The sequence below is a fragment of the Alternaria incomplexa genome, assembly GCF_024043165.1.
Source record: "Alternaria incomplexa strain BMP 0042 chromosome Unknown scaffold_7, whole genome shotgun sequence".
Lineage (NCBI taxonomy): Eukaryota > Fungi > Ascomycota > Dothideomycetes > Pleosporales > Pleosporaceae > Alternaria > Alternaria incomplexa.
Genome location: NW_026249856.1, coordinates 177949 through 190551, shown reverse-complemented (window position 1 = coordinate 190551; position 12603 = coordinate 177949). Strand labels below are relative to the sequence as shown.

The following is a 12603-nucleotide window of genomic DNA, read 5'->3' as shown; positions in this document are numbered from 1 at the left end:
AAAAAAAATGCAACAAGTGATTGCAACAATATTCATTGAGATACATGCTGATATCGCTACGCATCTTAATCATGCTCAGTGAGCCCCCATATTTGTACAGACGGATATCCATGCCATCGAAACGCCAAAAACACCACACACTTATTACATGCTATTTGTAGGATAGCAAACGATTACCACAGCGCCGCGTCCTTGTCGAAACGCACCAGCTCTTTGCCTGCGTCTTCAACATCCTTCCTCGCCTTCATGCGCATGTAGAAGATGGGGCAATCCTTGGATGCGCAGATGACTTCACAGTGAACACTGCCCTGGCATCGCTGGCATTGGGTCCAAAGGCGTGAGAAGCGAACTTCAAGCTCACTGACTTTGCCTAGCGTCTTTGTGTAGAGTTCGGCGATACGAGGTCGGCAGTTCTCACAAACGGCGCCGTCCTTCTCATGCGCAGCGGTAAGTGGCTTCTTGCATCCCATGCATGTTGATGTCTTCTTGGCGAATTTCATCAAACCACCCACCGTGGGTGCCGCGACGGTGATGGAACGCGTGTGATCACCAGTGAGTAACGAGGCTGCCTTCTTCTCACCTAGAATAGGCTCGAAGATTCTGCCCAGTGGCTTCGCAAGTTGGTTGTCCAAGTAGTAACGTGTGTCGATGGGCAAGTTGTTTTCGAGGACAAAGAGGGGATCCTCAGACTTCTCGAAGTTCTTCGCACCGGTGGCGGCTCTGATCATAACGTAGGCGACACGATCACCCAGAGCAGGCGCTGAACCGGCGTCGCGCTTCTTCATGCGTTCGGCAAGCTCGACGTGTGCTTGTTTGTTGGCGTAACCACCTGTCCCGTCCTTGTTCTCTTGCTTGGTAAGGGCTTTGGTGATGACAAGGTTAGACATGTCCACCTTGTTCTGCAACAGATCCGCAATGGTCTCCTTGACGAATCTATCCGATGTTAGTGATGAAGTTGCGGAGATGGCGGAATGACTTACTCTTGGGCACCTTCTGGGTCCTGGTCGATCAAGAGCATGCGCAACGAAGTTTCGATGACAGTCTGGACCAGGCGGCAATTATCACGGCGGACCGTCTCAATACCCTTCGTGTCCATCTTGTCCCACTTGTGCGGATTCGTCCAGTAGAGACCAGCGTAACGCTTCTTGTTGATGAGCAGGTAGGGGAAGTAGACCTTCTCGAACTCCAGCTTGATTGGCTTCACGAACTTCGAAGAGACGTAGTCCGCAGCTTCCTCACCTAGCTTCATCGCCTCCGCTAGTTCGGACGTACCAAACTTCACCATGACGGAATCCGTGTCACCGTAGATGACCTCTGCGTCGTGTGTGTATCCGTTCGCGATGTTGTACTTTGCCTCGACTTCCGCCTTGGTCCTTTCAATCATTTGGCGGCCGAAACTTGTGGTACTACTGGCGATGGCAAGACACGGTAGCTTTCCGTTGGTGGCACCTGTCAAACCGTAAACCGAGTTGGCGCTGACCTTCAAAGCTAACTGACGACCGTTGAGCACAGCCTTCTTGAAAGGATCGGTCTCGATCGCCAACTCCTTCTTCGCCCTCTTACGCGCACCCAGCAATTCCTCCAGAATCTCGGTCAAGAGTCCCTTCCGAGTTTTCGCTGTGCAGAACATGTCACCGTTTGGAGTGACAATATAGTCTTCGTCTTTCTTCATCTTGAGTTTCTCTACCGTCTGCTTGTCGAGCCAGGTCGTATAGCACAGGTTGTGGGCCTGCATGATACTGGGGTATAGCGATGCGAAATCGAGGGTCGCGACAGGTTCCTTGTAGTAGCCGCGCTTGGGTTCAATAACGGTCGCACCTTCGTACTGGTCACTGCTGTCGCCTTGGTTCGGGAGGTCCGGAACGATGAGTTGATGGTCGAGTGCTTTACGGAAGAGCTGGCTAATGAAGCGAACTTGTTGTCCACGGGCCAGAAGGTAATTGAAAGGCACACCTGTAACCCTAGCCATTTCCGTGTAGTTGACCAGACACATGAGCTTGTCGAGCAATCGCTGCGGTAGATAGGCATCCTTCAAACAGTATACAGCCAATCGTCGCCGGGAGTTGGAGTCGCCGTTGAACAGCTCTGTGATCATGCTGTGGTGTACATCCTCCTTCTGTTCTTTCAAGAAGTGAGCGCACACCGAGTTGAGCGTGTAACTGCGTAGTTGATGGTCTCGCTGAATGAGCTGTAACAGGTCAAGCTGGAGACGACCGTTGGTGTTGGTAGTCTTTGTGTCTCGGTTTCCTAGTTGTTTACTCGAGAAATTCGAGCTCTCTACCTTGGACTGTACCGTCTTTAGACGGGACCAATACGGGAACTTCTGTAGCTTGAGATGTTTTGCGCGGTCGAGCAGATATGGAAAGTCGAAGTTGTTGATGTTGTAGCCGATGATGACGTCTGGGTCGACCTCTTCTACGAAGTCTCGCCACTTCATCAGCATCTCGCCCTCATCTTGGAATGACAAGACCTGTGTCGCAACGATCGGGCTGACTGTATCCAGACAGAAGACGTTTCTGACGAAGGGTTTTGGTTCTCCATATCTTGTAACGACGTTTGCGATTTGGATGACGGGGTCGACGTTCGCCTCTGGGAAGACACCTTTGCGGCCAGCGCACTCGATATCGAAGGAGAGGATGCGAAGGGGGGCGAGTTTGGCCCATTCGCCTTCAGATTGGTGGGCGATCAAATCGCTGTAGTGTAGCTGTGCCTCAATCTGGCAGTTAGAGTGTCGGTCGCGGGGGCTGATCATTCTGTATTTGCCTGCTGGAACTTCGACCCAGCACATACCGGCGACCTTGGTGTCGATCATAAAGCGCAGTACGTAGGCGATGTTGTCGAATGTGAGGATACCGTCCTCTCTGGCCGGCCAGAGTCGCTTGTAATTGGCATTGCCCTTTTGCACCATCATCCGCACGCGATTGATCATTTTCGGATCAGTCACTGTAATCTTGAGGTATGGGCTCTTCTGATTGCCCTGAAAGCGCAGGATGTTCTCTCTCATGCACATTTGTACCGACGCGATGACAGCTGAGTGTTGGTTGAAGTTCTTCTGGCATTCGCTCTCGAGGAAGACCTTGAACGGTTCGCAGTCTTCTTTGTGGAAGTTAAGGGGTGCGGCAACGTAAAAGTAATGTTGGAAGCCAGTGACGTGGATGAGAACGGAGTGGCCAGTCTATGATATACGGTCAGTCAAAGTCGATGTATGCCATGTGCACGCTTCTCACCTCTGTGACACCAAAGAGCTTGACGGTTGTTTTTCCGCCATTTAACACGCCCTCTTCAGCCTCGATCTGTTGGAAGACAAGGTTTTGTGTCATCTCATTGAAGTCCTCGGGCAAGGCAGGCCGCCGCCATTGCTGGTCTTTCTCTGTGTTGTCTTTCTTCAGCGTCTCCATGTCCTGCGTCATCTTCTCCAGCGTCTCCTCGAACTGGCTCGGGCCCACCTGGCTCGAGTTGAAGGAGCCATTGACCGTCTTGGTTGGCGGTCTACTCTTGTCATTGCCATTCTGGAGCTTCAGCTTCTTGGACGAGTGGGGCGACGGCTGCACATTGGTGCGTGTGCTGGATGTTTCGGCGAGGGCGCGCTTCGCCGGCGCTCTTGTGACGGCTCCTGGCATCTTGAGGATGTGAAGGACAGATACAACACCCAAGCGCGTGATAAGGGAGGATTGGTGGGTGTGTGTTTGTTGTTGGTGGAGTAGATGGAAGGCGCCCAGGGAGAACGCGAAAGCGTGTCGCAGGCGCGAGCGCGTCATCCCTGCTAATTGATTTGCGCCACGCTAGCCGTCGCCTGCCATCCACGCTCCCATCCCAACCCTCTCTGCGCCCTTTTGCATCTCCACGCGCACACGTCGATTTCCAAGGTCCTTCACTGAGCTCATCTCAATAGGTGCATTCAACTTCCTCGCTAGCTCTTCTCTATAATATTGCCTGCAGCGTAATGCCTCATAGTGGACTTGCGTTATGACGCTGTTTCCTTTGAACTCTGACACTCGTCTTCTTCATCAGGATGCGATACTACATTGGGATACCATGCCAAGAACTAGGCATCAGCAGAGTTGTCCGCGAGACTTAAGGCGATGGCGTTTTATGGGTCTTTAGTCATTCGATTCTAGTGTACTAACCCCAGACATAAATCCGCCGTGTTCCCCAACATACTCCACGTAAAGTACAACTGCACTCACACCACTTCTGCTTACCTTCAATATGACCGCGAATAACGACGTCATCATATCACCTTGCGAGACAGAACGAGACTTTAGGCAAGCGCAGCATTGTCTTTCCGAAGCCTTCGGCCACCAAGCCAAAGATGCCCTATGGCGACTGATGACACCCGGCTGGGACACGGAAGAAGGGCAGGCGAAGCAAGCTCAGATCCTGACGAAGAGATGGCAGTCCATCACCACCAACAAAGACGGACAACGCAATGCCCTCTATCTCAAGGCCACCGTGCCTGATCCAGATAATCAGGGCGAAAGACGAGTTGCTGGAATTGCCATCTGGAAGCAGCTGTCGTTCGTGGAAGGCTATGGCGACCCGTTCTACGGCGACATGGAGGAAGCTCTCACTGATTACGACGACCAGAAACGGCGGTTTGCAACGCAAATGTTCAACTCACTATGGAAACGACGTATCGCATACATGCGAGAAGTCGAGAAGTCAGGCCGCAATCCGCCCGCTATCTTCACATTGGACTGCTGTGCTGTTGATCCAGCATACCAGCGTCGCGGCATTGCTGCCAAGCTGGTGGAGGTCGGTCTTGAGGAGGCAAAGAAGAGGGGCAACTTGGAGTGCACAACAGAGGGAAGCACTATGGGAAGACCCGTGTATAGGAGACTGGGGTTCAAGGATGAGGGTACAGGAGATATTCCGTGGGAGGTGGATGCAGAGTTCGAGACCTGGGACAAGCCGCCGAACGTCTTCTTGAGGACATGGGCTTGATCGGCCGCAGTTCCACTGACCATCTAAACTCGTCCCGAATGCAGTACGTAACAGGACATTTCGACATATCAAAGTGACACATATTCATCGCGGCCATCTCCGTCAACGGCTCCATAGCTTCTTGCCGCTTGGGGAAGGTGGGATGCTGGACGCCCGGTAGTGGGGCAGTTCAAGCTACCCCACCAGGGTCAAAACATCCACGATACATCTTGTCTGTCAGACCGAATAGCCTGACAATTCTTTGGCTTCTCTTTCACTCCCAATAACGCGGTTGAAGTGTCAACACACCACCGTAGCACCTTCACTCATACGTTGACGCGTAAAACGCGTCCCATCAGCCAGCATGACGATCGTCGACGTCCACACCCATGTTTACCCTCCCAAATACATGGAGCTACTACGCTCACGAACAACCGTACCATACGTTCGAACATTCCCCGATGCACCAGACTCAGCACGTCTCATCATCCTTCCCGGAGAAGATGACCCTTCAACACCTTCAACCTCCCGCGGCCGCCCTATTGGCTCCGAATACTACGAGATCAAAGAAAAGATAGCCTTCATGGACCTACACAAGATCGACAAGTCCGTCATCTCGTTAGCAAACCCTTGGCTAGATTTCCTCCCAGCAGACGAAGCAGGCGAAGCAGCGAAGAAGATCAACGACGATGTAAACGACCAATGCTCGCAGTACCCCGGTCGACTGTACTTCTTCGGCACCCTCCCACTCTCCGCATCGCCTGAAGTCATAACCGCCGAGATCGAGAGACTAAGCACGCTCAAGTACGCACGCGGTGTCGTCATGGGCACCTCAGGTCTTGGACAAGGGCTCGACGACGAGAACCTCGATCCCGTCTACGCAGCATTGGAGAAGCACCAACAGCTCATCTTCCTCCACCCGCACTACGGTCTACCTACGTCCATCTACGGACCCCGCGCGAGCGAATACGGACACGTTCTACCATTAGCACTTGGCTTCCCCCTGGAGACAACCATTGCGGTGACGAGGATGCTGTTGAGCGGCGTCTGGGATCGGTTCACAAAGCTGAGCGTACTACTGGCACACTCAGGAGGTACAATGCCGTTTTTGGCAGGTCGCATTGAGTCTTGCATCTTGCACGATGGTCACCTGAAGAAGCATGGCAAGACACAGAACAGGAGGGACGTATGGGATATTCTGAAGACGAACATCTACCTGGACGCTGTCATATACTCGGAAGTTGGGTTGAAGGCCGCTCTCGATGCATCAGGGTCGGACCGGTTGTTGTTTGGTAAGCATATGTGCTCGAAATTGTGATACTAGGAGCTAACGATAGCAGGCACTGATCATCCATTCTTCCCGCCGCTCGAAGAAGACGCGAAGGAGTGGCACAGTGTAAACGCGAACTATGGGGCTATCTCGAAAGCCTTTTCGACGGATGACAAGAAAGCACAGGATGTTCTTGGTGGAAATGCGGTGCGGATATTACGGTTGGACTGATAACAGCACTTCACATTCATGCAATGACATCTTGATCTCCATGTCGTGTTTTTCTACTATATATTGCCGTTTCTATTTCCCACGTTCTAAGCATCTAACGTCCTTACTCATCGCACTGAGGTCTACGTGGACGCTGTGACCCCCTGGGGCTTCATGGCCTCTTTTCCTCCTACATTGAATCAACGCTGCCATGTTCGTGACCTCTCGGAGAGGCCTGGCACCCACAAGATACTTTCGGGCCGCAGCGTAGGTAGCGAAGCGCTCATGTAGACCCCCTGGTGGCATGCATATGATAGATACGGTGCTGCGTTGTGTAAATGTTCTCTCAATCTTTATAAAACCCATGGCTTTGTATCGCATGTGGAAGGAATGAAGGAGGAATGATAGCATAAGACTAACACAAGCTACACTCAAGCTGCCTTATCATCGCCCTTGCCATCCGCAGCCTCCACCAACTCATCAAAAATCTGCTTCATCCACTTCTCCTCACTCTTGATCGTCGCACTGACCACCCTAATGACATAAAGTCCACCCACAACCGTGCTTGTCAGGAAGAAATCGCCCTTGCTGTTAATCTTCTCGTAAACCTCCTTCGTCTTCTGATTAACCATCTCTTTGTACTGGGCCTCAGCATCAGTATGGAAGTCATTCTGCAGTGCCTCGTGCGACGGGTCAGCCTGATTCGCCGCCTTCGCCGTATCCGAAGCCATGTTCGGCTTGACCTGGAATGTGACGAGTCCAAACGCCGGCTTAGTAGTCACGCTGAACAACTCCGGCTTCGACAGCAGCAGCTCATGGAAGTACTCTCCCAACTTGATGTGCTTCCTGATGAACTGCCTCAGACCGTTAACCCCATAACTCCTCAACACGAACCAAACCTTGAGACTCCTGAACCTCCGACCGAGCGGAATCTGCCAATCCCTGTAGTCTGTAACGAGGCCTTGTTCGGAATGAGGATTGCGCAGGTAACTTGGCGTGATACTATACGTATCCATCAAATCCCTCCTCTTCTTGACAAAGAAAGCCGAGCAATCAAAGTTGACCAACAACCACTTGTGCAAATTGAAGTTGAACGAGTCAAACGCCGCAATCGGCTTGCACAGATGCTGATACTCGGGACACACGAGCGCAGAGCCCGCATACGCGGCATCGACATGAATCCACAGGTCCGGAAACTCTTTCGCGAGCGCCGCGATACCTTCCAAGTCGTCGGTAGCGCACGTCCCCGTGCTACCAATCGTGACGGTGAAGTAAAACGGTTCCAGCCCCTTTGCACGGCACTCTTCGATGGTTTTACGCAGCGCAGAGGCCGTGACGCTGTAGTTTGATTCCTTGGATGCGGGTACACTGCGGTATCTGGTTCCTGCGATAATAGCCGCTTTCTGCGTACTCGAATGCGCATGCTCGGAACCCAGCGCCACGAGCTTACCCCGGATATCGGCTGCCTTGTCCATCCTCTCTTCGCCTTCAGGCATATCGCCCAGTTTACGGCGGATGAGGCGTTCGCGGGCGGCAACAAGGGCTGTTAGTACGACTTCACTGGCGGTACCTTGGATGATGCCTCCGCCCTCGCCGTCACTGAGAAAGTCTTTCGGGAGAGCGATGAGCTTGGCGATCCAGTCCATGACAACAGTTTCAAGCTCTGTAATCGCGGGCGAGCAGATCCAGTTGAAGGCTGCGGCGTTGAAGGCTCCGCTGTACATGTCGCCTATCATGGCTTCGAAGGACGAGTTGCACGGAAAGAAGGCCATGAATTTGGGGCTTTGCCAGTGGGTTAGACCTGGCATGATGACGCGGTCGATGTCTGCTTGGATCGTCTCCCATGCTTCGCCTTCTTCGGGCGTGGAGACGGGAAGTAGCGGGCGTAGGTAGCCTGGCTTGACGGAGGGGAGGACAGGGCGTTCCTCGAGGGTGTCGTAGTAGGTTGCGACTTGAGGGTAGGTCAATTTACGCTTCTATCCGGTGAGATTGGGAGTACGTACTCTCGTCAATGGCTCCTTTGGCCGCTTCTCGGAATTGTGAAGAATTCATGGCGGGGTAGTGGGATAAGGAGTAATGTGTGCAAGAAGACAAGAAGAAGGCAATTGACTTCTCTAGACTATGGTTTATGAATGTGAATAACTGAGAGTCTCAGGATACGTGGGTATATATTCAATGCTGGCGCAAACGGTCACGTTGCGCTAGTTTAAATGTTTAGGATGCCCGATGTCGCTAATTCCGCGCTAATTGCCTTCTTTGGCAGAGTACGTTTGTGGGCGGAATTTATGCGAATAGTTGTAACACCGCGTAGGGCGTAGGGCGCGGGATGTCTTAGCAAAGCATAGCTATACGTGACGCGATTAGGCGGCCATTTGATGGAGCAAGAAGCCGTAGTGCCGTAGACGAAGGCTGCCATCTGTCGAATGGACCAAAGGCGCAAACGTGGCGATCGCATCGGTGCGGACAGGAGAGACTGACAATTCGGAAATGGCGCCAGATCAAACGTCGAGAGATGCATATCAATCATTGATAACGGGTATACCTATACGCCTCGCTATGATTACAATCCACTGAACACCAGAACAACTTTTGTTCTTCATTAGTATCGCTTGGCCACCTCAACACCAATGTTTTCATCCGCGTTTGCAAAGCCACGCGCCCTAGGCGTAGATTTGCCTGCCACGTCCTGAGGAGCCTCGCCCTTGTACTCCCATCCTCCGTCCTGGGAGAAGAAGTCGACTTCATCGATAATGTCCCAGACGACGTCCTCGGCAATCTGCTCCTTGTATCGTTCGCCAATAGCCCGCAGCTTACGGCCATCGGGAATCTGCTGCTCGTTTGTATCACCATCGACCATCTGGGTATCCTTCTGGCGCTGCTGCACCATCTCTTCAGGCGGACACCAGAAGTCGGGACCGAAGTTGACCTGGGCAACACCACCATTGAATAGTGAGATGGCTGGCAGATATCCTACCATGCCATCGTCGAAGCCTGTTCGCGCACCAGCTTTGATGGCTTCGACTGATGGTATACTAGCAGGAGGAAGGAAGGCGAGGAGGTTCTCGAAAGCGATGCCGACCTCCTCACCGTTCTTGTAGACCTTGATGTGCGAGTGTGGTAGTGATCGTACACTGACGTCTTCGTGATTCGGCGAGGGGTGTATCTTGGGTACGGGACCGCGGTCGTGGTAAGCCTCCACCATCTTTGTGACTTGGTAGTCGAGCTGCTCGAAGTAGAAGTTGCCTTTGTAGGGCACGGGTATGCGATCGCGGATGATGTCGATGGGACGGTCGAATGGGTCTTGGTTACTGACGGTATCGAATCCATCTCCTAGGTCCACGGCTGGGTTGTAGATGCCTTCGACGACCTTGCGATGCATGGAGAGCGACGGCAGCTGAATCTCAAGTCCAATCACATCGCCTTCTTGAACATGCTGATCTATAACATATTCAACAGGCATTGGCTTGCCATGCGGGGGCCTGGCCTTCATGTGCTTGCTCTTTGCGTTCTTGGGGAGCGGCTTGAAGATCTTGGAGGCGCGCGATCGATGTTGCGCCTCGAAGCGCGCGTCGGTGATGCCGTAGCTGTAGCCGTCGAAGCCCACGGGTCCGTCCAACGGCGCTTCTCTCCTTGCCCAACCCATTCTCACGTGGGGACCAGGTTTCGTCTCTCCCGTCTTAGGGTCGATAGGATCCTTTGGGCCGTCTTTGGGTATGCCTCTGAGCACCTTGACCTCATAGTATATCCTGCCTTCTCTCGCGACTACGTTCCCGCGTCCCATGCGCCAGCCCTTCTCCTGCGATACGATTGTCGCGCTGTTATCGAAGTGAAACCATCTGTCGCAGTCTTCGTGGCTCATTCGCGGTCCATACGGCCTGGAGTCGCTCTGCCTGTAGTATTGCTTATGACGGAAGAGCGGGTCGGCGACACAGTGGGTGTACTTGTAGCCCTTCTTGTTCCAGGCGATATCGTGTGGCTTCTTCAGCTCGGTGACGCCATCAGGCGCGTACATGGGGTTCGGCTCATGTGACACCAGCGTGCTGTCTTTTGGCGCTTCATAGTCGGAGGGTCTGGGCTCGGGGATGGAATATCGCATGGGTGAGTCGGCTGAGGGACGCTCTTTCTTGCTAGACTTTGCGCTCGGAGTGGCCTGGCGCGTCGACGCTGAAGCTTCGCGTTTCTTGATCGTCTCACGCTTCTCTCTCTGCTCGCGCGCAGGAGCTTTCGGTCTGGCACGCGCTGCCGCATCGGGATTGGGGTTGAGCGGAGACGACACGGCGGGCGCATTGTCTCCTTCGAGTGGCCGCCGCATTGGAGGCACGAGTGTGGGTGTATTGGAACGCGAAGGGGGGTGTGAGTCGGCCATTGTGAGGGTTGTGGTAGCTGGAGTGGAAAGCGCGACAGCTGCTTGTAGCTGCTATGTTGGAAGACACGACCCTGGACATGCAAGTTGCGGCGCTAGGCAGACCCCACCAAAATTTATCCCGTTCTCGAACTTTTACTACTCACTGCCGCCAACTCTGAAAAACATCTGTACTACAGCCACGACTCTACTAAAACTTCAGAAAAAGACATCGCACCTCTTCTGATCCTCCGCTCGCGACCACATACCCACCATGCCGAAAGCACCCAAATCGCCGGGTGTGCGCGACCAGCGACACAACCCTCTAGCCGAAGAATATGCGCCCTCCGACCCGTGGAAGAACAAGGCGCCGAAGCGACAAAAGCGAAACAAGAGCGACAAGGAAGACGACGAGCAGAAATACGTAGACTCGAAGAGCTCGCGCAAAATCTTGGAAATCGGAAGAGAGCTGGAAGAGGAGGATGCGAGGGAGAACAAGGTCCGGAGACCGCAAGAAGCTAACCCAGCCTTTGACTTCGAGACACGCATGGGCGAGGATGATATGCCAGGAGAGGATTTGATCCAAGGCGAAGATGACGATGAAGCATGGGGCGAGGACGATGAGGAGGTGGAAGAGGTCGAGATCGATGCGAACGATCTGGCGGCATGGAACAAGTTCATACCAACAGACGACAACCCCATCGTATGGCCTGGCGAGGAAGCGCAACAGTCAGGTCCCGGCACAGATCTGGCAGCCCTCATCCTCGAGAAGATCGCTGCGCATGAAGCCGGAGGCGAAGTACAGCAACCAGAGATTCAAGGTGGTGGTGCTCCAGAAGACGCAATCGAACTACCAGCAAAGGTCGTCGAAGGTACAGCATCCTCACTGCAAAATCTCGTAATTCTACTAAGCCTGCACAGTATACTCAAAGATTGGATTAATTCTGAGCCGCTACAAGAGCGGCAAGCTGCCCAAGCCCTTCAAGATCCTGCCCACGATCCCCGCCTGGGAAACGCTCGTCGCCATCACACGTCCTGACGACTGGACACCCAACGCCACCTTCGCTGCGACCCGAATCTTCATCTCCAGAGACCCACGAACGGCGCAGACCTTCCTCAACACCATACTGCTACCTTTGGTACAACAGAACATCCGAGAGACACACAAGCTCAATGTGCATCTGTACAACGCGCTGAAGAAGGCGCTCTACAAGCCCAGCGCCTTCTTCAAGGGTGTCGTTTTCCCCATGCTCACGGACGTCACCTGCACACAGCGCGACGCCACGATCGTGGCATCCGTTGTGGCCAAGGTCTCCGTCCCCGTCCTACACTCCGCAGCCGCCCTCCACCGTCTGTGTGAAATCGCCGCCGAGCAAATGTCGTCTGACCCCGATGCCGCCGGCCCCTGCAACATCTTCATCAAGACCCTTCTCGAGAAGAAGTACGCCCTACCCTTCAAGGTCATCGACGCGCTCGTCTTCCACTTCCTGCGCTTCCGCGGCGTGGGCGCCAGCAGTGCCGACGCCATGGACACCGAGTCTGTGGCTGGCGACCTTGGCAACACCGGCAAACTGCCTGTAATCTGGCATCAGTGCTTGCTTGCCTTTGCGCAAAGATACAGGAACGACATCACCGAGGACCAACGAGAGGCGCTGCTTGACTTGCTGCTCACAAGAGGTCACAGGAGCATTAGCGCGGAGGTACGAAGGGAATTGCTTCAAGGAAGGGGACGGGGTGTCATGATCGAGCCTCCGGCTGTAGGCATCGATGGCGACGACACGATGATGATGGCTGTTGATGCATGAGCCTGAGAACAGCCAGTCCAGACGTTATGATGATGAGCATTTATCGGCGTTAC

General features: G+C 53.6%; 6 protein-coding genes across 6 annotated transcripts; 3 read left to right on the top strand and 3 right to left on the bottom strand.

Annotated features, from left to right (window-relative positions):
* Positions 1–173: 173 nt before the first annotated feature.
* POL3 (DNA-directed DNA polymerase delta) lies at positions 174–3620 on the bottom strand (the record flags this gene model as incomplete). Its single annotated transcript, XM_051434805.1, has 3 exons — positions 174–933; positions 981–3175; positions 3228–3620. 3 exons carry the CDS (start codon positions 3618–3620, stop codon positions 174–176), a joined length of 3348 nt encoding a protein of 1115 aa, XP_051290829.1.
* A 589-nt stretch (positions 3621–4209) lies between these two features.
* On the top strand, positions 4210–4944 carry J4E90_005248 (uncharacterized protein; the record flags this gene model as incomplete). The annotated part of the gene is made up of 1 exon (XM_051434804.1): positions 4210–4944. One exon carries the CDS (start codon positions 4210–4212, stop codon positions 4942–4944), a length of 735 nt encoding a protein of 244 aa, XP_051290828.1.
* Positions 4945–5287: 343 nt separating this feature from the next.
* J4E90_005247 (uncharacterized protein) lies at positions 5288–6424 on the top strand (the record flags this gene model as incomplete). The annotated part of the gene is made up of 2 exons (XM_051434803.1): positions 5288–6215; positions 6264–6424. 2 exons carry the CDS (start codon positions 5288–5290, stop codon positions 6422–6424), a joined length of 1089 nt encoding a protein of 362 aa, XP_051290827.1.
* A 410-nt stretch (positions 6425–6834) lies between these two features.
* Positions 6835–8455, bottom strand: J4E90_005246 (uncharacterized protein; the record flags this gene model as incomplete). The annotated part of the gene is made up of 2 exons (XM_051434802.1): positions 6835–8354; positions 8407–8455. 2 exons carry the CDS (start codon positions 8453–8455, stop codon positions 6835–6837), a joined length of 1569 nt encoding a protein of 522 aa, XP_051290826.1.
* Positions 8456–9002: 547 nt separating this feature from the next.
* J4E90_005245 (uncharacterized protein) lies at positions 9003–10769 on the bottom strand (the record flags this gene model as incomplete). The annotated part of the gene is made up of 1 exon (XM_051434801.1): positions 9003–10769. One exon carries the CDS (start codon positions 10767–10769, stop codon positions 9003–9005), a length of 1767 nt encoding a protein of 588 aa, XP_051290825.1.
* Positions 10770–11019: 250 nt separating this feature from the next.
* On the top strand, positions 11020–12550 carry J4E90_005244 (uncharacterized protein; the record flags this gene model as incomplete). The annotated part of the gene is made up of 2 exons (XM_051434800.1): positions 11020–11617; positions 11667–12550. The coding sequence occupies 2 exons, from the start codon at positions 11020–11022 to the stop codon at positions 12548–12550; spliced, it is 1482 nt and encodes a 493-aa protein (XP_051290824.1).
* Between the last annotated feature and the right edge of the window lie 53 nt (positions 12551–12603).